This window comes from Sciurus vulgaris (assembly GCF_902686455.1).
Source record: "Sciurus vulgaris genome assembly, chromosome: 16".
In the NCBI taxonomy this organism is placed as follows: domain Eukaryota; kingdom Metazoa; phylum Chordata; class Mammalia; order Rodentia; family Sciuridae; genus Sciurus; species Sciurus vulgaris.
In genome coordinates, this window is record NC_136477.1 from 4,611,450 (window position 1) to 4,636,666 (window position 25,217).

At 47.2% G+C, this 25,217-nt stretch overlaps 1 protein-coding gene across 1 annotated transcript in view; it reads left to right on the forward strand.

Annotated features, from left to right (window-relative positions):
• Positions 1–2,343: 2,343 nt before the first annotated feature.
• The window catches only part of ADGRE1 (adhesion G protein-coupled receptor E1), a 49,463-nt gene continuing 26,589 nt past the window's right edge, over positions 2,344–25,217 (forward strand). The window contains exons 1-6 of the mRNA XM_079115080.1: positions 2,344–2,539; positions 7,299–7,352; positions 12,910–13,056; positions 13,783–13,935; positions 14,059–14,178; positions 24,193–24,333. Coding sequence (XP_078971206.1) covers positions 2,509–2,539; positions 7,299–7,352; positions 12,910–13,056; positions 13,783–13,935; positions 14,059–14,178; positions 24,193–24,333 — 646 coding nt within the window. The 5' untranslated portion in view covers positions 2,344–2,508. The remainder of the gene's footprint in view (positions 2,540–7,298; positions 7,353–12,909; positions 13,057–13,782; positions 13,936–14,058; positions 14,179–24,192; positions 24,334–25,217) is intronic.

A 25,217-nucleotide genomic window follows, 5' to 3' on the forward strand; every position in this document is an offset into this window, starting at 1 on the left:
TCTAATGTCTTGCCAGTCCTGCATCCTTCAGCTTGCCTGCTTTGCTGAGACTTCCCCACAGTTAGCCGCTCGAGGACGAACCCTGGATGATAGACTTGCCGAGCTAGATCTGAGGCGTCAAGCCTCACTAGGGCGTGGCTACCCACCTGGCCCCAGTTTTTTCTCCCTACGTGTGTCTGTTTGTCTTTTCTTTACCCCCCATTGTCCCGCATCTGGGGTCTCTTTAACGAACATCCACAGCTCCGAGACGGGAGGGTTGTGGCAGAGAAAGATTCCTGGAGCTGTGGCCTTGCCCTTCTCCGCGGGCAGCTTCCCTTGCTTCTGCACATGCGCTTTTCTCCCACACCATCTTTTCTGCTGAGCTTGACGGACTTTTGCTCATTCCCCAGGCTTCAGCTTGGGCATCAGCTCCCCTGGGGGGTGGTGCCCTTGATCCCAGCCTGGGTCAGACTGGACTCCCCAGCTCTGGTTCTGCACCATCCAATGTGGAGACCAAACCTGCCTGTCCCAAGCCCTGGGTGTCAGCAGTGTGACCATGCATGCCCCCAGACCAGCGCCACACTGTTTATTGAGCATGTACTATGCAGCAGCCCACCAGGCCACCAGTCCAGCATGTCACAGTGTGTCCTGCACTCGGACCCTCTGGGGCAAGGCTGACCTTTATCCCTACTCTCCAGAGAAGGCGCCGAGGCTCTGAGAGGGGAGTCGTCTTGCGAAGTCACCCTGGGAATACCTTGCAGAGCCGTGATTTGATTCCAGTCTGACTCCAGCTCAGGTGTGGCCGGGTGGGGAGCATTCCCTTGTGCCCAGTCGCATCATCAGATCAACTCCTCTGAGGTTCACGCCACGGTCCTCATGCCTCTTCTGTAGCTTGCAGCAGATGTCGAGCACGCCAGGACCCTTGACAGGTCAGTTCCCTCTCACAGGACATCTCACCGTCACCACATGTTGTTACTAAAGGGGATTGTGGCACCGGGGCCAGGTGTCTGAAGCTGCTACCTGCCGGGAGCGAACTTGGTGCCAAAAGCGGGCAGGGTGCAGCCCAGGGCCCCTGGCTTCCCTCTCCCTCTTTCTCTCTCTTTTCCTTGCAGTGCATTTTTGTCGCTATTTTGCCACTGTGACTGAATGATCCGAGTAGCACAATTATAGAGGAGGACAGGTTTATTTGAGGGCTGCTGGTTTCAGAGGTCTTAGGCCAGTTCCATTCCTTGGGGCTCCAGGTGAGGCAGGATATCATGGTGGAAGAGTGTGGCAGGAGGGAAGCAGCTCACGTCATCAGGAAGCAGAGAGAGAGAGTCCACTCTCCAGATGCAAAATGTATACCCCGTAGCCTCGCCCCAACTCCAGTCTCCTCCAGCCACACCCGCCACTTCAATAATCCCATCAGGGATCCATCCCCTGATTGGGTTAAGACTCTTACATATAACCCAGCCATTTCTCCTCTGAACCTTCCTGCATTGTCTCACATGTGAGCTTCTGGGGGGACACCTCACATCCAAAGCGTAACACAGTGCCAGAGGTCAAACCCGTGGATCTTGCATGCCAGGCAAGTGCTCCACCACCAAGCTGCCCCCAGACACCTCCCTCCATTGGGATGAGTGAGGGGACCACAGGCTGTGCTGCCCCCCAAGCCCCGCTGGCCCGGCTGCAGCATGTCTGATAACAGGCCACTCTTTTCTCTCCCCTCCTTATCTCGCTCCTTGCTCTCCAGCCGGTGATTTTTGGGGGGTCTCCTCTCTGCTAAGCTACTTTCACTAGAACCCCTTTCTCAAGGCCTGCATCTGGGGGTCCCTGACAATATACAACTAGCCCTGTATTTATAAGATGGTGCGTGTGTTGGGCTTGGAGTGGGAGTTGTGGGGGGCTGTTGCTAAGTTGTGACCAGAGGCTGGGGAGCGGATGGAAGAAGAAATGACCAGAGCTCTGGACCCTGGAGTCTAGGGGTCTTGGGTTCAAATCTTGGGTCTGGGTGGCCTTGGAAAAGTCGCATCTCCTCCGCAACCTCAGTTCCCTTGTGTAGGGCGAGGGGAGTCCCAACTTTACCAGGCCAGCAAGATGTTAAAATTAACCTCTGTTGCAATGTGCCCAGAACAGGGCCTGTGCGCTATGATTAAGGGTGGGAAGGGAGCCTGAGGTTTGGGCTTGCTTTGTAGGGGGCAGGAGGTGAAGGCTTCTGTATTGGCTGCAACTAAGGGAGGTGGTGAGGGATGGGAGAGAGATTGGTGGGAAAAAAGAGAAAGAGAAAGGGAGGGAGAGGAAGTGGGGGAGGGAGAGAGACAGAGGAAAAGGAGGAGGAGAGGGCGGAGGGGGGTAAGCGCACCGTAGCTCAGTTAAAGGGAAAGATTAGGGACTTGCCATACTGTCGTCTTTGCTGGCAGCAACTCAGCAAAACAGCTGTGATGTGTGGGGCTGGCAGCGTTGAGCAACCCTGGCCCCGCCCTTTCCCTTTCCCACCAAGAAGAGTTTAAAGAAAAGGTTCCCCTCCTTGAAGGACAGAACCGTAGCACCATGTGGAGCTCCGGGGTGCTCCTCTTCTGGGGTGAGTGTGAGGCTCATGGGGGAGAGGTGGTGGAGGTGAGGGCTGGGAAAGGGTGGCAGGGCAATGGGAGGGCCATGGTCGGCCTGGCCAGGTCATGGCGATTCTAGGATGGATACTGCAAACACCTTCACTGGGACCTTTGACAAAAATGCCCGGACCAGGGAGTTCTGACCTCAGGGTTGCTTGTGTGATGTGAGTTTCCTGAGCAGTTACTACACAACCAGGTGCTGTTGTAGGCACCAAGCACACAGCAGCAGGCTGTGCTCCCAGGCCTGAAGCACTGCTGGGCATGGACAGAGAGTCACCAACTGTGACAACAATGGTTCCCAGTTCTCTAAACATAGGACACAGCCTTTACCAAACCCCCACATTATTGGGCCAGTCAGCCCCACGTTACAAAGTGGGAAACTGAGGCAAAGGAGCAGGATAGTCTGCCCAAGATCAGTGACTTGCCAGGGTGCCGGGACAGGCAATCTGGTGGTAGATTTGCTCCAAAGAATAAGTCAGTGAAAGTAGTGGTAAGCACCAGTAAAGGAGTTGTCATGGGACGGTGGCCGGGATTGTGCTGTGGAGGAAGTCAGGAAGGCATGTTCCAGGGCTGACATTTGTGCCGAGGTTAGGTAAAGTCCCACTGGACTCCTGCTTCTGTCTTCAGGTGTTGGTCTGTCTTGCTCTTGCTCTTCTTCTGTGTAGCTGGTTCTCTTTGTATGTCTTGCAAGATTTTTTTTTCAAATTGAAGAATGGGGGACATTTTCAAACAGCAGTGTGGGTGTCCTCTGCTGGTGCCCAGTGGTCCTGTCCTCCTATTTTACAGAGGAGAAAACTGAGGCAGGGAGAGATTAAATAACTTTCCCAAGCCCACGCAGTTGGCTGTTGGTGAAGCCAAAATTCAAAACCCAAGTACTTCACCTCCCGAGTTTGCAGGTCTAAACACTATGCTCTGATGCCTCCAAGATAATTAGTGATCATGAGAATTTCCATTAGAACAATGGATGGCAATGTTGGGAGTTCGAATCTGTGGGGCTTGTCAGTTGGAAAGCTTCTTCAGAAGGAGCAAGTGGCTTGAGAAACCCAAATGTGGGAACGCAGAGCTGTCATCTGGGGAGTCAGTACTGGTATCTGTCATCAGCACCCCTTATTTCTGAAGTTCATTTGTAGAGACTTGAGTAATGATATTTTGATGTTGATGATAGTGGTGATGGTAGTGATGATGATGAAAATGTCAGTGGTGATGGAGATGGTGGGGTTGGTGATGGAGATGGTGGTGTTGGTGATGGAGATGGTGGGGTTTGGTGATGGAGATGGTGGTGTTGGTGATGGAGATGGTGGGGTTGGTGATGGAGATGGTGGTGCTGGTGATGAGATGGTGGTGCTGGTGATGGAGATGGTGGTGTTGGTGATGGAGATGGTGGGGTTGGTGATGGAGATGGTGGTGTTGGTGATGGAGATGGTGGGGTTTGGTGATGGAGATGGTGGGGTTGGTGATGGAGATGGTGGGGTTGGTGATGGAGATGGTGGTGCTGGTGATGGAGATGGTGGGGTTGGTGATGGAGATGGTGGTGCTGGTGATGAGATGGTGGTGCTGGTGATGGAGATGGTGGGGTTGGTGATGGAGATGGTGGTGTTGGTGATGGAGATGGTGGTGATGGTGATGGAGATGGTGGGGTTGGTGATGGAGATGGTGGTGATGGTGATGGAGATGGTGGGGTTTGGTGATGGAGATGGTGGGGTTGGTGATGGAGATGGTGGTGTTGGTGATGGAGATGGTGGTGATGGTGATGGAGATGGTGGGGTTGGTGATGGAGATGGTGGTGATGGTGATGGAGATGGTGGGGTTGGTGATGGAGATGGTGGTGTTGGTGATGGAGATGGTGGTGCTGGTGATGAGATGGTGGGGTTGGTGATGGAGATGGTGGTGATGATGGAAATGGTGGGGTTGGTGATGGAGATGGTGGTGCTAGTGGTAGAGATGGTGGTGCTGGTGATGGAGATGGTGGTGCTGGTGATGAGATGGTGGTGGTGGTGATAGAGATGGTGGTGCTGGTGATGGAGATGGTGGTGCTGGTGATGGAGATGGTGGTGCTGGTGATGGAGATGGTGGTGATGGTGATGGAGATGGTGGGGTTGGTGATGGAGATGGTGGTGTTGGTGATGGAGATGGTGGTGCTGGTGATGAGATGGTGGGGTTGGTGATGGAGATGGTGGTGATGATGGAAATGGTGGGGTTGGTGATGGAGATGGTGGTGCTAGTGGTAGAGATGGTGGTGCTGGTGATGGAGATGGTGGTGCTGGTGATGAGATGGTGGTGGTGGTGATGGAGATGGTGGTGCTGGTGATGGAGATGGTGGTGCTGGTGATGGAGATGGTGGTGATGGTGATGGAGATGGTGGGGTTGGTGATGGAGATGGTGGTGTTGGTGATGGAGATGGTGGTGCTGGTGATGAGATGGTGGGGTTGGTGATGGAGATGGTGGTGATGATGGAAATGGTGGGGTTGGTGATGGAGATGGTGGTGCTAGTGGTAGAGATGGTGGTGCTGGTGATGGAGATGGTGGTGCTGGTGATGAGATGGTGGTGGTGGTGATAGAGATGGTGGTGCTGGTGATGGAGATGGTGGTGCTGGTGATGGAGATGGTGGTGCTGGTGATGGAGATGGTGGTGATGGTGATGGAGATGGTGGGGTTGGTGATGGAGATGGTGGTGCTGGTGATAGAGATGGTGGTGATGGTGATGGAGATGGTGGGGTTGGTGATGGAGATGGTGGTGATGGTGATGGAGATGGTGGGGTTGGTGATGAGGGAGGGGGTCTAACTGCTGCAGGGCTGCACTGCCTTCTGAATGCCTTTTAAAGTTAATCACACTATCCTTTCAGGTAAATTTAACACCACAGAGACTACATGAGTATCTGTGTCTGTATGTCTATATGTACATCAGTATGTGTCTTAAACATGAAAGAGTAAGGTTTTCTAAATCTGTTTTTTAGGAATGACTTTAATTCCCCATGAAGGGATATCCCCCCCAACTCAGTTTTGGTACTGGGGATTGAGCAACTGAGCCACATCCCCAGTTCTTCTAACTTTTTATTTTGAGACGGGGTCTTGCTAAGTTGCCTAGGGCCTCACTGAGTTGCTGCTGAGGTTGGCCTCACACTTGTGATCTAAGTCTCCAGGATGACGGGCATCACCACCACACCTGCCTTATATCACCCCTTTTTGGAGTGGATGTTTATTGTAGGTTTCTAAAAATCTGCTGAAACCATTTTTGTCAGTAAATAGAAACAAAAATTGCATCTCCCTCGGTTCCCTGGAGATTGATGTTCTGAATTGATTTTTAGGCCTTTCATGGAGTCCCTTTTCTTAGGGGTCTACTACTTAGGAACACCTCCTTTGGGAGGTGTCATGATTCCAAGCTTTTTCATGTTTCTTCTGTCCCTTGGTTGATATCTGTGCACCCTATGAAACATTTTGTGGACTAAAGTCAGTCTTCAGGACTCTTCACATTAGATGGGCTCTAGGGTGTCAGTCGGGTACAGTTCTTTGACTTTGGTTCAGGGTGGGTGAAGTGGTGTAGTGCCATTAGGGTCTTCGGCTGTGGTCAGTGTCAGTGGTGCCCGAGAGCCTTAGTGGCCTAGCTGGTGGGTGTTTAGAGACAGTGGTGTAGCTTTGCTGGGGATTGGGCCGTAAGGTGGCTGGTTCTCAGGTCCAGTGTGCAAGCAAGAAAAATTTTCTGAACTTGAAGATAGGCCTTTTGAAATAACTCTGTCAGACCAAAAAAAAAAAAAAAAATTCAATGGGGCTTAAGGGACATCATAAAGTGAGCAGGCATTTGGATTTGGGGAACTCCAGAAGGAAAAGTGATGGGAAAAGTCACAGGAAATTTATTTAATGAAATAATAGCTGAAAAGTCCCAGTTCTTGTAAAATGTATGGACATCCAGGTCTAAAAGGCTCAAAAGTCCCCAAATAGATTCAGCCTACAAAGGTCTTTTCCAAAGTGTGCCATGCTCAAACTGTCAAATGTCAAAGCCAAAGAGAATTCTAAAAGCAGTATGGGGGAAGCATTAAGTCTTTTAAAAGGAAATCTCTGTTAGACTATCAGCAGATTTCCCAGCAGAAATCCTGCAGGTTCAGGGAGAATGGGGGGTGGGGTAGATATATTCAAAGCATTGAAAGGAAAAAGCTATCAGCTCAGAGCATCCAATTCAGTAAAGCTGTCCTTCAGAAATGCAGGAGAAATAAATTGCCCTCAACAAGCAAAGGCTGAGGGGATTTGTCACCACCAGACCCACCTTAAGGCAGTGCTGTAACCAGGAGCGAAAGGACAGCGGGTAATCTCACCAGGACACGTAACTGTACGAGGTTCCCTGGTAGAGGCAGATCCATAGGCCAATCCAGAATCCTCCAATGACAAAATGCTGGCCTGTTATATTATTTTGTGTATTTCAAAACAACAAAAGAGAGGATTTGAAATGTTCTGACGAAGGCCCTGGTCTGATCAGGACGCAGTGTGCAGATGCATCGGGACGCCACCCTGCGGTCCACAGATACATGCAGTGATCGCGTGTCAATGAAAACAAAATAGAACCGAAAAACCCAAACAAGAAAAAAGCACACCAAGTCAGAAGTGGTCGAGGATGACGTGAAGCGTGTCCTTGTCCCTCAGTGGGGTTTCCATCCTGTTTTGCCAGACCTGTTTCTGTGAGGCTGATCCAGGAGCAATTTTGCAGGTTTTGGGGTTCATGGTTTTTTCCCCTCTCCACAGGGTGTTGTGTTATGTGCAACTGGGAGATGGCCACGCCGCAGCTAAAAACATGGGGTAAGTTGGCTGGAGAGAATCCATATGCCGGATGTGATTGGAGGCCTTTTCCTGGGGAGGAGGTCTCTTTGTCCCCAGAGGCTGAGCCTCATCTGGACACTTTCTGGGAGTGAGTCAGGGGCATTCGAAGGGCTGATATGCGGATCTCCAGATTCCTGCTCCAGGCTCTTTCATGCCGTGAAACTGCTGTGTGACCTCAGGAAAGTCGTATTACCTCTCAGTGTCTCAAGCACAGATGATGGTGTGTCCCGTCCCACGGGACGTTGTGAAGCTGCTCTTCCTGTGGCAGTACTTCCTTGACCTCGGAACCCAGGTTCTCTCTAGACCACGGCTTCACAAAAGCTCTCAGCCCTCCAATCCTGGCTCTTGAAATATTAGTGGGGACCTGATGACGTCTTTTTCTTTTCACAGTCTTTGCTTTCTAGGCTATCACCTATCTGGGACTGTGACTTGGTAATTAAGTTTGCATTACTGTTTTGCTCTCCGTATTAGTCCACCTCCACTAGGAAGAATACCTGAGATAATCAACTGATAAAGGGGAAAGGCTAAGAGCTCTCACTCTCACATGATTGGTTGGCCCTTGCTCTGGATGGGTGTGGCAACTCAGGGAGGGAGTCCAGAAATTGCTCACCACAAGGTTGGAGGTAAAGGAGAAAAAGAAAGAGGAAAAGACTGGGGTCTCACAGTCCCCTTCAAGGGCACAGCCCAATGACCTGAAGACCTCTCACCAGGCTCCACCTCTAAAGGTTCCTGCCTCCCTCCTCCTCCTCCTCCTCTTCCTCCTCTCCCTCCTCCTCCTCTCTCCCTCCTCCCACCCTCCCCTCTTCCTCCGTCCTCCCTCTCCCCCTGCTTCCTCTCTGCCCTCCCCTCTGCTCCAGTCACATGGGCTCCTCCTGGCTGTGCCTCCAGCCCTCCTGGCCGGCCCTGCCCTGGACCTCTGCAGAGGTCATTTCCTGGGCTTGGAATGCTCTTGCCCAGCGCCTCCCTGGCGCCCTCTCATTTTCTTTCGGTTTCTGTCCATTTGGTACCTTGTCAGTGGCCACCATGCTTTTAATGCTGCCCAGCCCCCATCTACTCTGTGAGGCGGGTTTGCTGTGTCTTGTTTTGCTGCAGAGTCCGCAGCATCTAGACTAGTGCCTGGCATGTGAGAAGCTGTGAACGAGGGCTCCCCAGGGAGATGGGAGGCTCTGGCACGCGCAGATGTGTGCCCGCTACGTGCTGTGCTGGGTGCTGTGTTGTACATGTTGTGCACGTTATGTGTTTTGTGTGTTGTGTTGTATGTATATGTTGTGTGATGTGTGGTGTGTGTGATACGTGTAGGTGTTATGTGTTGTGTGTGGTATGGTGTGTGTATGTGTTGTATGTGCATGTGGGGTGTGTGTGTGACTCATAAGGAGATGAGTCATAGGATCATGGAGGCTGGCTGGTCCCCAAGTGGTCAGAGTGGGTGGGCAGGCTGGTGACCATGGAGAGCATATGATCAATCTAGCTGGAGGCCCAAGGCCCAGGAGGGTCAGGGTGAGCTCAGGTCTACTGGAGGCCCAAGGCCCAGGAGGGTCAGGGTGAGCTCGGTTCTAGTGGAGGCCTGAGGCCCAGGAGGTACAGGGCGAGCTTGGTCTGGTGGAGTCCTGAGGCCCAGGAGGGCCAGGGCGAGCTTGTTCTAGTGGCGTCCTGAGGCTCAGGAGGGCCAGGGAGAGCTTGGTCTGGTGGAGGCCTGAGGCCCAGGAGGGCCAGTGCGAGCTTGGTCTGGTGGAGGCCTGAGGTCCAGGAGGGCCAGGGCGAGCTTGGTCTAGTGGTGTCCCGAGGCCCGGGAGAGCTGACTCTTTGATTCCAGAGTGAGGGCAGGAAAAGAGCCCAAGTCCCAGCCTGGAAATGGCTGCACAGGAAGAGCCCTGTGTCCTCAGGGAAAGCCCGTTTTAGAGTCTCTGTGACCTCGGGCTGAGGGGCCAGGCCTGTGCTTTCCCGTCTGCAGCACAGGCCAGTGTTGGCCTCATCCAAAGGCACCCGTGCAGCCGGCTCATGGGGGCAACGTGGACCAAGCGTCTGGGCACCCGTGGCCTGGCCATGCTGACACACGGAACCGTCACTGGGCTCACAGGAGTCTGAGTGGCCTGTTCCTTGCTCAGCGTGCATCGCTGCATGGAGTGGGGACCAGGTGTTCGGTTCCTGGGGCTGCAGCTCCGTGAGGACCAGTGGCCAGGCTTTGCACCCTCACTTGAGGCCCAGCCCCTGTGAAGGCATCTCAGTGGCTCTGGGAAGAGGGACCTCACTGTCCCTTCCAAGGAGGAGGGAGTAGCTGGGAACACCTCAGCAGCCCTGCCTGCTTAACCTAAGCTCTGAGCAGAAACTGGATCCCTGGGTACTGTTGGTCTTCCCCAGGCCTTTCAAATGCTGGGCACAGACTGGACACTGGACAGTGGGTTTCAGATGCATGGTGGGGGAGCAATTTGTCCCCAGCAGGAGGAAGGTCTTGGGGATCTGTGCACTGGAAACCTGGGTCCCTTTGTGTCCAGTCTCAATGTGGCAAGTGCCTTAAAGTAGTTGTGTGTGTGTGCGTGTGTGTGTGTGTGTGTGTGTGTACCTGTGTTGGGCTGGGAGATCTTTCGATTGATTCACTTCAAAGCATTTGCTGTGTGGCTCCTGTGTGCCCAGCTGAGGTGCAGGGTTTTGGGCCAGGTCGACCTTCCTGAGCCCTCTGTGCCCTCATGTGGCTTGTGTTTAATGCAAGAGAGAGAAAATGAGTTAAACAACCTCTTTAGGGTCTTTAAGGTAGGTTGTGGATGTGGGAATAAGACCAACCTAAACAGGGCAGGGATCTGAAAACCTGCGTTTTTTATGAGAAAAATCCCTATGCTCTTTTCATCTGGCAGGAAGAGCGAACGCATGCCTTACAGTAAAGCAAGGTGCAGAAAAGAGTTGGGCCATTTAAACAACATCCTGATGTGCACCTTTGTTCCTTTGCCCTCTGGAACTTGCATTGGAACCAAGAGCTCCTGTTCTTCTTTCTCAGGATAAATTTCAGACTTATCCAAACTCATTTTTCTAATCAAAGTTATTTATGCTTTAATTTTTTAAAAAGGAGTGAGTTGTTTCTTGTATGATTTTTTTTAAAGGGGTCCCCTGAGGTGGTTGGGAAGCTTTCCTAAGGGAGTGACTTTGTCTCTGTGTCTCCTCACTGTCCTCACCTCCTCCCACTTTCCCCGACTTTCTGCTCCTCTTTCCACTGGCCTTTGGGTTATTCTACAAAATCACCGGAGTGGTCTGCCCCAGGACCTTGGCTCTCGCATGGGTGGGTGCATTGGAGCCGCCCAGGCAAGGAGGTGGGGAGGACGGGACCTCCTGGCAGCCGGAGGCGGGGCAGAGGTCTGAGCTGGCCAGAGTTGGGGGACTGAGTGAAGATGAGCAAGGCCGTGGGGATGGGCTGCGGATGAGCTGGGCAGGTGGGCAGGGGCCCAGCGACCCAGGACCAGGCTGTCCTTCTGCTTTCCGGAGATCTGGGTTGGGAGAGATGGAGCCAGAGGAAGAGGGAAGCTCAGGCTCCAGCGAGCACCAGTGGGAACTTGCCGGAAGTCTGCGGCGAGAAGCGTGGTTGCAGATGAAAGAGGAAGCTGGAAAGGAGAAGAGAGATATCATCTGAGGCGCCTTCTGGGAGCGGAGTAAACAGGGCAGGGCGTGGGCTGAGCTCTCCAGGCCTGTGTGATAATCCAGGAGGGTGGGGTCACGGCAGAAAGGCCCTGTGCCTCAGCCTGAGGGCTCCTGGCAGAGTTGCCCAGCCGCGGAGGTGGGCGCCTGTGGGCGCTTGAGCCCTCTCCGTCCAGGGACCAGCCTCCTTAGCACCACCGTCGTCACCCCCAGGATGCCCAGCTTCTCACTGCCCCACCTGGGGTGTACCCATCAGCATCGTTCGCCTGGACAAGGACAGTCACCTCCTCCCTGATCACTTTGCTTTGGTGCCTCTGGTTCATCTTCCAATCAGTGGCCAGAAGCATCATGTTAAAACTAAGTCAGGCTGTGATCCTCCTCCACTCAAAACCCTCCCATGGCCCCACTGACAGTCACAGACTGACAGTGTTCCAGTGCGTTGTGGGGGAGCTGAACTTGTCTCCTCGCTGTCCTCACCTCCTCCCACTCTCCCCAACTTTCTGCTCCTCTTCCCACTGGCCTTTGGGTTCTTCTACAAAATCACAGGAGTGGTCTGCCCCAGGACCTTGGCACTCATGGTTCCTTTGACCTCAAATAGCTTTGTAGTTCCTTCAGGGTTTCCATGATTCTGTGGAGCAGGCCGTGGCACCATGCAGCCTGCAGCAGAACCCCAGCTTAGTTTAGGAGGTGTTGCCAGCACATCTGCTTCATAGTCCTTCTGTAGCCGTTAGTGATAGCTGTGTAACAAATCGCCCTTTACTTGGTGACCACCAGGGATGACCTTTCATTTGTTTCTTGACCTATTCTGGGCTGGCGGTTTAGGTTGGGCTGTTCTGGCTAGTTTCCACCTCAGTGTGTTCAGGTGTGTGTGTGGCCACCCCAGCACTGCTGCCCCTTTGGGTGGATATTTTGTTGTTGTGGGGGTTGACTCATGCATGGTTGGGTATTTGCCAGCATCTTTGGCTTCTACTTGCTGGATTCCAGTAGCACTCTCCCACCCTCCTGTCACCACAGGCCAAACATGTCTCCAGCCTTTGCCCAGCATTCCAAGTAGGGGCAGTTGGTCCCAGTGGCGTAGCACTGGCTGAACTTAGTAGAAACTTCTCACCTTCAAAAGCCAATATGGGTATGCCTGGCTAGCAGGCAGCTTTCTGTCACATGATGATAAAGGGACAGTCCCCTTCCATTTTTTGGTCTTCCTGTCCTTGGACCTTGGGGTCCTAGCCCACAAAGGGCAGAGAGAGCAGAAGTCACACTACTTAACTATTGTGGCTCAGAAGCGGCGTGTAAGGACCCTCTGACATTGTCTCCAAGAGGATGCTCATGCTGCTGTCCCATGGACCACATATTGAGTAGGTAGGTCTTTGGTTCTTGAAGGTACTCGACTCAGCATTCTTGGTAACTATCTCAGGTGCGTAGGGCACAAGCTGGGGGGCTTAAAGCAGCAACAATTTTTTCTCTTGCATTTCTGGGGCTGAGGCTGGAGCCCCGGTGTGTGTGGGCTGTTCTCTGTCATGTGGAGTCTGCACTGCTCCTTTGTCTTAGCTTCTGAGGTTGCTGGCAGTCCTTGGTGCTCCTTGGCTTCTAGACATGTTTCCCCAGTCTGCCTCCATTGTCCCGCGCGTTCTCCCTGAGCCTGTCTTGGAGTCTCTTCCCTCCTTAGAAGGCACCACTTAGGCTGGATTGAAGGTCTGCCCCACTCACTGCGACTGCAACTTCATTTACATTTCCAATTGCATCCAGGAAGATCCCCTTTAAGTAAGATCACGTTCACAGGCACCAGGGTTCAGGGCTTCGTTCACCTCTTCAAGACTCGTTGAACCCACAACGGTCAATCCCCCTTTTGTGCTGGGGTCCCTAGTGGTTCCACCCTGCACTCTAATCTTTTCCAAACCCTTCCCTCCATGCTGCCCAGACGTGAATGAGTGTGCGGACACCACCGTGTGCCCAGCTTATGCAACCTGCACCAACACCTTGGGGAGCTACTACTGCACTTGCAAACGAGGCTTCCTGTCCAGCAATGGACAAAGTCAATTCACGGACCCAGAAGTGCAATGCAAAGGTGAGTTCACACCCACAAACCCTCCAGGATCTGGTAGGAAAATCTCTCAGAAGGTGCTGGACAGTGGACACAAGGACTTCGCTCATCAAAGATGCAAGAGGACTTCCTCCCTCCCTCTCCCCCTCCCTCCTTCCCATTTCCCTCCCTCCCTCATCCCCTCTTCACCCCTCCCTTCCCTGCTCTCTCTTGTTCTGACCTGATCACTTTGGGTGTGAGGGCTGGTTGGGCTTCCTCACAGCATGGCGGCACATTCCACCTCAGGAAGAAGGTGGAAGTGCTTGGTGTTCCTAGGACCTAGCTTCACATTGTTGTGACCTGGCAGCTCTGCCACCTCATGACAAGTGTGGGAGGGAACACATTCACACCCTTCCTTGAAGGATGTCACATCACAGTGAAGGAGGAGCATGTGGGAAGGAGGTTTCATTCAGCCATCTTGGAAAATGGCATCTACTATTCAGGATTGGGCAGTTTTCAATTTTTTTTTTTTGGTGTATGTGTACCGGGGATTGAACCCAGGGTCACTTAAACACTGAGCCACATCCCTACCCTATTTTGTATTTTATTTAGAGATAGGGTCTCAGTGCTTAGTGCCTCATTTTTTGCTGAGGGTGGATTTGAACTTGCAATCCTTCTGCCTCAGCCTCCCAAGCTGCTGGAATTACGGGCATGTGCCATTATGCCGGGTTGGATGGGCAAATTTGTCACACTGGTTCTTTCTCTGTCCAGATGTTGATGAATGTTCTGAGAGCCCCCCGCCCTGTGGCCCTAACTCAGCCTGCAAGAACCTGCTTGGGAGGTACCAGTGCAGCTGTCTTCCTGGCTTCTCCTCTCCCACTGGAGACTGGGTCCCGGGGAAGCCAGGCACCTTCTCCTGCACAGGTAAGTCCTCTGGGCCCTTTGGCACGGGCCCAGGGTGGGCGTCTAGCACTGGGGTGAGTGTGTGCATCTCTAGACTCACAAGGCGACTCTCTGGCCCCCGTGCCCGTCCCCTCTGCCTTTCAGACATCGACGAGTGCCTCCTTGGCGGGCTCTGCCCTGAGCATTCCAACTGTGCCAACTCTGTGGGGAGCTACAGTTGCAGCTGCCAAGCTGGATTCGTGTCCAAGGGCTCCACTTGTGAAGGTATAGACGACCTGGTCTGCATCATTTGCCTGCCTGATTAAGGAGGGGTGGCCTCACTGGAAGACCACACGAGGATGGTGTGATGGCCCTCATCACGGGGATGAGAGCCCTGGGGCTCAGACAGGTGGAGCGACTTTTCTAAGGGTGCACAGCCTCGAGGTGGATGAGCTGGGATCTGAACTCGTGTCGAGGGCCAACATGGATCAAGCCATGAGTGGGTCATGCTTGATGTTAGGGAGGAGCTCTTGTCACTAGAGTGACTGTTTTCCCCAAAGGAGATGCTGGGAAATTCAGAGGCACGCTGGATTGACAGGTGGAGGTGTGTGTTATTGGCAGCGTCTCACAGGTAGGGGACAGAGGAGCTGCCATGCATCCTGCCATGCACAGAGCAGTCCCACCATCAAGGGTGCCAGGGCCCAAAGAGGCCCTCCCCAGGGAGCGCTCAGACCTGAACTGCAGAGCTTTCCCCAGAGGCACTGGAGGACAGGCCTCGGGTCACGCTTGTCCTCCCTTTGCCTCCACGCTGCCGGTCACACAGCTCGCGGAATCCGCCTGGTGCGTGCACCTGGGGTTCTGCCCCTCTGCCCTGGATCAGGCTTCCTCATCGCTGCAGCAGCCTCCCGGTGATTCTCCCCGTCTCTCCAGTTTTTCCGCTGGAATCCACCTTCCTGCTGGAGTGTCCTCACCAGGAGATAATGGCTGTACCTTCCAGTGTGTAGGGCGATACCGCTGTTTCCATATGTCCGTGGCACCAAGCAGCCTGCAGCAGAACCCCGGCTTAGTTTAGGAGGTGTTGGCAGCACATCTGCCTTCATAGTCCCTCTGTGGCAGTTAGTGATAGCTAAATAACACATTGCCCTAAAGTTAGTGACCACCAGGGATGACCCTTCATTTGGTTCTTGACCTATTCTGGGCTGGCAGTTTAGGTTGGGCTGTTCTGGCTAGTTTCCACCTCAGTGTGTTCAGGTGTGTGTGTGGCCACCCCAGCACTGCTGCCCCTTTGGGTGGATATTTTGTTGTTGTGGGGGTTGACTCATGCATGGTTGGGTATTTGCCAGCATCTTTGGCTTCTACTTGCTGGATTCCAGTAGCACTCTCCCACCCTCCTGTCACCACAGGCCACAGATGTCTCCAGCCTTTGCCCAGCATTCCCTGAGTAAGGGGCCATTGGTTCCATTGGGTAGCAGTGGCTAAATTTAGTAGAAATTTCTCACCTCTTGGGGTCTTCTCTGCCATATCTCACATGGAGGAGAAAATGGTTAACTGCCAGAGGAGGATGTTGATGGTTTTTCTATCTATTACCCAAAGAACTCATCTTCTTAATAAACACACAAAAGCCAATACTCTTTTACTGTGAGAAGGGTGTGACGGGTCTGGCCACAACAGCTGTGGCCTTTTACAGCAACTCACCCTGCTCTCCTTATTTATAGACAGACGGGTCATGGGGGCCAGGAGTGGGAGGAGCTCCTTCTGTGATGGACAGGATAGGGAGGAGTCAGAGAAGTCATTCTTTAGGGGGAAAATTCCATAAGACAGGGAACCACTTCCATGCAGCATCTCATGATTCCCAGCAGTTCCTAGATGCCAGGCCTCTGAGTCCCAGGGCTCAACCTAGTCTGCTTCTGCTAAATAAGGATGGCTTCCCACATCTCCCTGCTTTTAATAGTTTCAAGTACAAATAATAGGCAGTTACATTGAGGCTCCGGATCTTCGTTCTGAGAGCATTCCGAGGTACCGGCTGCTTGTTGGAGTGCTACTCCAAAGTCCTGGCTCTTGGTTCTGAGTGTATGGTAAGCTATTGTCACAGTACAGAAAGAATTAGTAGCAAACATATTCCAATACCATTTGATTTAGGAAATATCTGATCACCAGGAATGTAGAATTCAGGAGATAAATTCTATCTTTTGAATATCCTGGATATAGTGATGCAATTTCACAAGATCCAGGCTATTATTACTGCTGTGTCAAATGTCCATTAGGTGATTCTTAATTATCTCTTAGTTTCATTGGGAAATATGATATTGAGTTGTAACAACATACATGCTTACAATCATTATGTTATTTAAGCCTTTGTTTAAATTTGAGAGCAAAAGACTCATTATTGATATTTGAAATAGTAGCTGTTAAAGCATTTAATTTGAACTCAATCATTCTATTAATACTTGACTTTCAGGGGCCGTACCATCTTAACAGAAGGAACCACGGCCCTAGATATAATGAATGTGGGAATAGATAGAAACCTAAAAGAATACATTAAAATATATAGGAACCAAATTATCATCAAGGAAATCACTGTTAGAATATCAATGTGAGTTATTCATCTTTCTAGTGTAATATCAATTTGTTTGTTAGATTCTAATTTGATCTTTATTACTTGGTTACTAGCAGTGTAAAGTAACCTTCAAATAATAGGGAATAGTCCCAATTACATGGAATTTCAAAAATCAGAATGATTGTATATTTAATTTTATTTTGTACACTGAAAATATTTTTGAACAATGCAATTATTTGCCTAGTTCCTTAGATGTTTCTTTTTTTTCCCCTTAGATCTTTCATAGCATTAAAGATTTAGATTAAACATGGTTGCTTGTAAATTCTTTTTAAGAAGGAAATTAAAACATTTAGTGGCGATGTTGCCACGTTAGACTTTGAATCTTCAATCTTCTAGAGGAAAATATTTTGATATACCTGCCTTTCATCAACTTTTTTAAGGTCCTTCCAAAAACATATCCACCACCTTTAGAGATATGTATCGGTAAGACATTGTATATTTTATTCATTTCGGAAAGGCGCCAGATTCTATCACAGAACAATTAAAGCAATAAGATATTGGTGGATATTTCATAGAGTTTATATGAGAAAGTCCCATTCTAAAAAGTGTTTGAACATACAATTCTAAGGTTCAAGGGCCAATTAGCTGGCCTAGGTATTCCTCATGCTGTCTTTTTCTTAAGGTTACATCTAGACAGCCAGAGTCTATCATGGGAGCAGCATACAGATAAGTCTCCATTGCAGCCAGTATAGTCAAATCCAGTCACATGGATGGGCGTAATGTGAGCATCTGCAAAACCTCCATCATATGAATATCATCAGTAAATTCTGCGTTTGATTCTCCAGTCCAAATCGTTGGATGTATTGAAGGTGGATCTGGAAAATGGGCCCAACAGAGTTCCCATATATTTCACTTACCAGAGAACTCAAAGAGCTGCATATAGATATTGTGGCTGGAGATTTAAGACCTTATTGTAGAACCTGGTGCATTCTATTGCCCCACGTGTCACTTAGCAGTGGTGAAACTCCCAATATCGTAATGTTCAGACAATAGTTTTTTAAATTAAGTAGATTTACATAGGGATCTGTTTTCCCCTTTTTATTTATTTTAAATTGTAGAAAAAGATTGCTATAAACTGGAGCATTATTAGCCTTGAATTGTAGACAATGACCTAGCATTGTACAAATATTTAAACCCTAAGAAGTGACTTAAGAAATATTTCTATTGGGCCAGGAAGATTAATAAAAGTTACCTATTATTAAAGTCAGTGTTGTTGCGTTGAAAAGGGTATTACAATAAAAGATGGCCCAGTGTTCACCAAATATAGGATTTGATTTTGCCTCTAATAGTGTACTGAGTTACAAAGCTATAAAATGCAGTCAGTACAGACATTGAAAATTAGTCCATGACGTGTGTGTTTTATAGGTAATGGCCTTATTATTCTAAATTAACATAAGCTATTACATTAGACTTGGTAGTATCTGTCAAGATAGTGATTCAATAAATCATTTACAAATCTTAGAATTTATGTTATTATTGATCTAGCAATTGTATTTTAAGGAATCTATGGAAAGATAATCTTTATGTATAAAGATACAGTTATATGAATATCTTTAGTAATCTTGTTTTTAAAGTAGTAAAAAGAATCCAAATGCCCAACATAGGGTTTTGGATAAATGAACTAAATGACAAAAATCTGGCATGAAAAGTAATGTTGTAAAAGAATAATAATTATGTGCAATCTAAAACAGTGTTATAAACTTTAAAATGAACAATATAATTCTGTATGTACAAAATATGTATATCTCTGAGCTTATGTACGGAAAGCAGTTCAGAAGATTTAGTAAATGCTTATAATAGTTGTCAGAACCTCAAAAGAAAAAAACTTTTAATGCCTACTTAATTTTTCCTAAGTGAGTCTCTTGACAAAATCTGGGGAAGGAATCTTAATCCTGAAACCATCTTTAACCTGTTTATCTGAATATCATTTTATAGAACTTCCATCTAAAATTCTTTGGGTTAATATAGATTAAGTAGCATAATCTAATATCACATCTGAAACTTGAAACAGGCAAGCCAAGAGAAGGTGTCAGATACTTCCAGATCCCATATTGTCAGACTTTAAGCCAGTATTTCCTGAATGTCTTCTAAAAATATAGCTAAGTTTACTTCTTAATGTAGCCTGTGATATAAAAAGTGTATAACACTTATTTAATTTAAAAATATTAAATGATATAATTAAATTTTTAATGAATTTGTTATTATTACATAAGTTTGCAAGAGACCATTATTGAAAAAACTTTATTTTGGGGAACATCAGCTTAATAAAATGTTTCTTTAAATCTAATATTTTAAAGACTTCTTTAACTGGAAAACAAGAATATAATTAACATAATAAGTCAGTACTAATTACCATGGTTAATTAAAATATAGCCATTGATGTTTTTATATTAATCAAATTTGGTTTTTAAAGAGAAATTTGAAATTTGGAATACAAGGTGGTATTTTAAGATAAGTTATTAAACCACATGTATAAGCCATAATGTCTTTGAAATTAGCTTTTTAAAAATAATAATAGAAATTCAACAAGCATAAGAAATTATTTTATTAGAATGAGAAATTAATGTCTTAAGTATATTTTTTTTTTCTGTCCTTTAGTTAGAAGGTTCAATTAATAAGTGTTTGTGAAAAGGTCTCATCTATATTTGCAAACAGCCTTTATGATAGAAACAATAGAATTTAAAGAATAAAAAACTTTCAATAACCTTAGCTTATTGTGTTGATTATATATAACCAATTTGATTATATATAGTCAATTATATATAGCCTATTTAATTATATGTAAAGCCTTTGAAAATGATTTTATACAAATTTTGTTTTAATTTACTCAACATGTTATTGTTAGGTTGTAAAAAAGAGGCACAGTCATGGTTCGTCGCTAGCTCCCAGAAACGCTCCACAGATACAGGTCTCATACAAGGAACCCTTTATTTTGCGCAGACGAATTCACATCTGCACGGGAGAAGGGGGAAAAGAAAAAAAGAAAGATGGCGCACGGTTCCTCTCAGACATAGCAATTTCCCGGGCTGAGAGGAACCAATCACGGAGAATTCTTAGGGACTGACTGACAGACGGACCAATGACATATTAGGACGTAATGCTGGAGGCAGGAAGATTACAGCAACTTAAGCCGGAAATTCCTGTAACGTGAGAGGCGGGCTAACGCAGATTGACAGGTGGTGGGGGAAGCTGGAATTCCTTACCATTATAGTCTTCTATCTTATCAGGTGAAAAAATGTTTTTAGACATTTACATATCACACCTGATAGTTTAAGTGCTAGTATCTTGATTCTCAATGAGAACAGAGAGTAAAGGAATTTTAGACCTTCTTTATATTAACCAAATTACAAATATGTCTAATGTTTAAATATATTTTAGTTAAGAGTATCTGATGTTTTCATATGTAGCATATGATGCTCCAGTTGATGATCTCTTAGCATCCCATCCTTGTAAACCAATTAAGTATCTCCTGTAACAAAAGCTTAGATAATTAATTTTATTTACCTCATATTAAATTTATTTATTCTTAAATGCAAAATTCAAGACATCAAACGTAAATAATAACTTTAATGATTTCTTTCCTGTTTAAAAATTATTAGAAACAAGGAATATAGATCTTAAATATTATGGAATTTAGTAATTTTATTATTTATTTGACCACCTGGAAAATTGTGAATTAATTAAGAAGCCTTTTTACCTGGAAAAATGTGAGTTAATAAGTATAAAGAAGCCTTTTTTATTTTTAGTTGTTTACCCAATATAAATTAAGTCTCATTAATTCACATAACTTAAAATTATATGGATCCATTTTTATTTTAATTTTAAAATGTGAGCATGCTCGTTGAATTGTAAGTAAATTTGTAATATTTATAGATCAGTTAAAAAAAGGAAATTTTTATAATCTATTGTAAGTGAAGATACATAGCAATGAACAAGCATGCATCAAACATTGATTTAATTTGCTTGAGAATTTAGGATATAAAAAGAAAAACTCCAAAATATTTCAGGTTGTTGGCTTTTGTCCTGATGATTGTTATTCAAAACCATCCCTAAAAAGCAAAAGATTAATCCAACAGAAAGCACAATCAGAACATCTTTTATCAAATTCAGAAAATCTTTTCTTTCCCTTTTATTTTTTTTCCCTTGGTCCGAATGGTTTCCTAGTCAGCATGCAGGCTTCTCCATTTACATTTCAATATAAACTATCACTAAGACCTGTAAGGAACTAAAAGAAAGATTAGTGGTTCCAGCAAAAAATGTGAGGGTATTTTAACGATTTCTTATTTTTAGAACAGGTTTGGATGTCAAAAAAAAATTATGAGACCTTATTTTCTGTTACTTTTGAGAATGAAGCTACTATGTTTCTTGGTGTAGAGTTTTTTTTGTTTTTTTCCTGGAGGCTGTAAAGAGGCTTAGCTAATTCCCCATACCCAGGAATCCAAGGCCTGCAGTACCCAGTTATCCGTAGGAAGCCTCTGTAATGCCTTGATATTTCTGGTGTGGTAGCACATAAAGGATGTCATTTACACATTGGAGAACAATTACAAATATTTTATCTCTGGATTTTGTTTAAGTCTTCAGCTAGGGTTTGTCTGAACAGGTGAGGGCTTTCTCCAAATTCTTGAGGCAACACTGTCCAGGTTAGTTGTTACAAAGTCTGGAAAATTTTCCTCTGGCTCCTGCTGAATTTGGCTGGGGTCTAGAGTTCCAACCGCCCCCTCTGGGCAGGTAATTCTCTCCATGCTCTTTGTACTTATTGGAGCATAAGTTTGTAAATCATAGGTCAGTTGTCTCAAATCAGCAAATTGTCTTGATCTGGTAAGCATATTCAAGGTAATCTGAACTCCATTCAATTTATTAATTTCCGCCTGATCTGAACAATATCCAATTGCATTTCCATATTAAATACTTGCCTTCCAGAAGGCAGGAGCTAGCTAATAAGAGCCAATCCTTAGGTGGCAAATCCTCATTACATATGAATTGTAAGACACTTAGTATGAATGGCATGTTCACACCATACACAGAGCATACAGATTTTAATTTCCTTAATGTTGTAAAAGGAATAGGCACATGAGTTGTCTTTGTCCCTTTAGAAGTTTGAGAATCATTCTGCTCAAAAATAGGGTATAACCTGAATTTCGTTAATTTCTTCTCTGCCATATTAACGGTGGTAGGAATTTTTGGTCTCCTGATTTCTCTAGAGGCAAGGCGAAGCACTGAAGCAGGACCATTCAAATGTAAATTACAGAGGTCCCATTCTAAGTCCTCCTCTGCATCTGAAGGCCTTCCAGTCCTCTGAATAGAAACTTTGCCCTCACTCTCAGGTGTCCTTCATGTTTGGGGCTAGTTTCTCAATCTTTTTCTTTTCTATCGACCAACAGTTCCCCAGGAGACAGAGTTCCTGGAGGATGAATATTTCTGACTCTTAGATCTAAAGCTCTTCACAGCATTTCAGACAGGGATTAAATCTCCCCAAGTCCACAAATCAACATCTTGGTCCAAATAAAAGCAAGTTTCTATTACAGTTCAAACTAAACTCCCATAGCCTGTCATTACACTTTCAATTCCCATGCTATTTCTCCTCTCAGCAAGAAGCGTGGCCCTGAGGGACTCTGCTGAGCAGAGAGCAGCCATGATCTGCAGTCTCCTATCCTTCCCCCAGGGAGCAGAAACCATGCTGTGTCTGGAGGGCTGGAAGTCAAGGTGGGAACAGACATATTTAAACTGGGAGACTCACTGAGGAATTTCCCCTTCTAACTTAGAAATATTCTCCGAATTCCTGATTAGGATGTTTTCTTCCCAGGATTCTAGACTTTTGCATTTATCTCAGACAAGGTAGATCTCAGTCTCATACAGTCACAGAGATGCAGGCAGACCTGCCTGATTGAGTCTGCAGTATTCAAAGTGACCAGGTCTCCATTTACATTTCAAGGACCGTAGGAGTTGCAATCTTTCCACTGAATTTTCACTCTAAGTACTGAATATAACTGAATGAATTTATTTTGATTTCTCTCTCTGTAGAGAGCGAATTCCCAGGCTTAGGGTCGCACAATTAATTCCCTTTCCTACCTTACTACTAAACTTATTCATACACACGTGTCTCTCACCGGAAAGGGACAGACATCCATACCTTTATTCTTTCTTCTAAAGTCCTCTTGAACAGTTCCGGATCAGGTGCCAAATGTTGGGGTCCTCTCTGACACGTCCCACGTGGAGTAAAAAAGAGTTAACTGCTGGAGGAGGATGTTGGCAGTTTTTCTATCTATTACCCCCAAAATTTATCTACTCAATGAACACACAAAAGCCAATACTCTTTTTCTCTGAGAGGGGCGTGACAGGTCTGACCATGCCAGCTCTGGCCTCTTAATGGAGTTCCCCAACTCTCCTCTATTTATAACATAGAGCTAAAGGGGGCAAGGACTGGGAGGAGCTTCTTCTGTGATGGACAGGATAGGGAGGAGTGTGGGAAGCCATTCTCTTAGGGGGAAAATTCCAGAAGGAGACAGAGAACCACTCTCACACAGCGCCACATGCTTCCCGGCATTTCCTAGAAGCCAGGCCTCTGCATCCCATGGTTGAACCTAGTCTGATTCTGCTAAATAAGGATGACTTCCCACACTCACCCTCAACAGCCAATACGGGTACGCCTAGGTGGCGGGCAGCTTTCTGTCACGTGATGATAAAGGGTCGGTCTCTTCCATCTTTTGGTCTTTCTATCCTTAGGCCCTTGGGGTTCCAACCCATGAAGGACAGAGAGCAGAATTTACACTCACTTCTTAAGTACCGTGTCTCAGAAGTGGCATGTGAGTCCCCTCTCACATTCCAAGAGTGAGGACTAGTCACATGGCTTCACTCTGGGCCTTTTGGGAAATGTAGTTCCTGCCTGGGTCGCCACTGTTCAGGAACACTCTATACAACCCCGTGGACTGTAGGGATGTTTTTGTCAAGAGTGGATTGTATACATGATGGAGGTTCCTGAGATTGTAAAGAGGTCCCCAAATTCTTCCTGCCTGGCAGTGTTGTAGTTGTCACAGTTCAACACATTAGTGTGACACCTGTGTGTGGTGACGTTGGCATGCCACACCTGTGCAGTCCATCAACACTAGCGTAGCTCACATGGTTGTGCACAGTATGAAATACTCAATAATGATAAAGAACGACAGTGTAGCTGGTTGGTGTATTCACCTTGTGATACCTTTTATCTTTATTTTGGAGGGTACTCCTACTTATTAAAAAAAGTTGATTGTAAGATAGCAAGGCGTGTTGGCCTCACACGTCTTGTGCTTCCTGTGTCTCTTGATTGTGTGGAGAAGCCAAACCAAGTGGCCAGTACATTCTGTGATTTCCACACAGGACAAAGCCACCTAGTGATGCCTGTGTGGGGATGTGTCCCCATTACTAGGTGACCCACTGTGCTTTGTTGGATCCTTGCTCACCTCTGATTCACCCCTGCTCTCCCTTAAAGGAGTGTGTTGACATGTGTCCCTTCAATTGCAACTGCACCAACACTCCCAGGAGCTATATTTGCACCTGCCTCCCTGGCTTTGCACCAAGCAATGGTGAACCAAATTTCAGAGGTGGAGGAGTGGAGTGCAGGGTTCAGCAGAGGGCTCACTTGACAGCCTAGGAGTCGATTTCCTCCTTGTTTCTCGAAGGTTCCTGATAGCCCTGAACTCTTGCAGATGTTGACGAATGCTTCCAGGACCCATCGGCATGTGGCCCCAATTCATTCTGCACCAACACCCCAGGCTCCTACAGCTGCAGGTGCACTGTGGGCTTTCGTCCCAAAGCTTCCCAGACACATGGCATCTTCCACTGCAAAGGTATTGACCTCATGTGTGATGGCAATGGATCTGTGTTGTCAATTTGGTTGTAAAATCCTCACTCTGCCCAACCTAGAGACCCTCCTTTCGCTTTCACCCTGTGCTCTTTTATTCAGCTCCAAGAGATTTTTTTTTCTTTCCCCTTGAGGGCCAGGGATTCAAACCATGGCCTTTGCGCATGCTAGGTGAGTGCTCTCCAACAGGAGCTATATCTTCAGCTCCCTGTGTTCTTTTCCTTTGTATTAATTCATTCACTCATTCATTGGTTCACTTATTCAATATGTTATTTTTGAATCAAGTACTATTTAAAGAACTTACCAGTACTCTGCGCTGGGTGCTGAGTGTTTGATCCTGGATATTCTGGACTTGATCCCTGATCTTATGTGGTTAATGTTTTAGAGAAGGAGCCAGAGTCTTCCTATCTGCTCAGTCCTTGGGTTCATAGTGTGGTACGTGGCCAACAATGTCAGCATCCTCAAGGAGCTTGGTATAATGCAGAGTCTCAGGTCCCCTTCTTCAGACCCACTGAGTTGGAATCTGATTTTCCAAGATGTCCCCTGAGTTGAAGGTGAGGTAGATCCTACTTGTCTGTGGACCACACTTGGAGTACCCGAAGTCCATATCAGGCCTTCTCAAAGTTCCCTGTGCACACAGACCACTGAAGACTGTGTTCAAATGCAGATTCTGATTTGGTAGACCTGGCTCATGACTTGAGGTCTTAGCATTTCCGTAGAAATTCAAGATGATGCTCATGCTGCTGTCCCATGGACCGCATATTGAGTAGGTAGGTCTTTGGGTCTTGAAGGTACTCGAGTTAGCATTGTAGGTTGCTATCTCAGGTGCGTAGGGCACAAGCTGGGGGACTTAAAGCAGCAACATTTTTT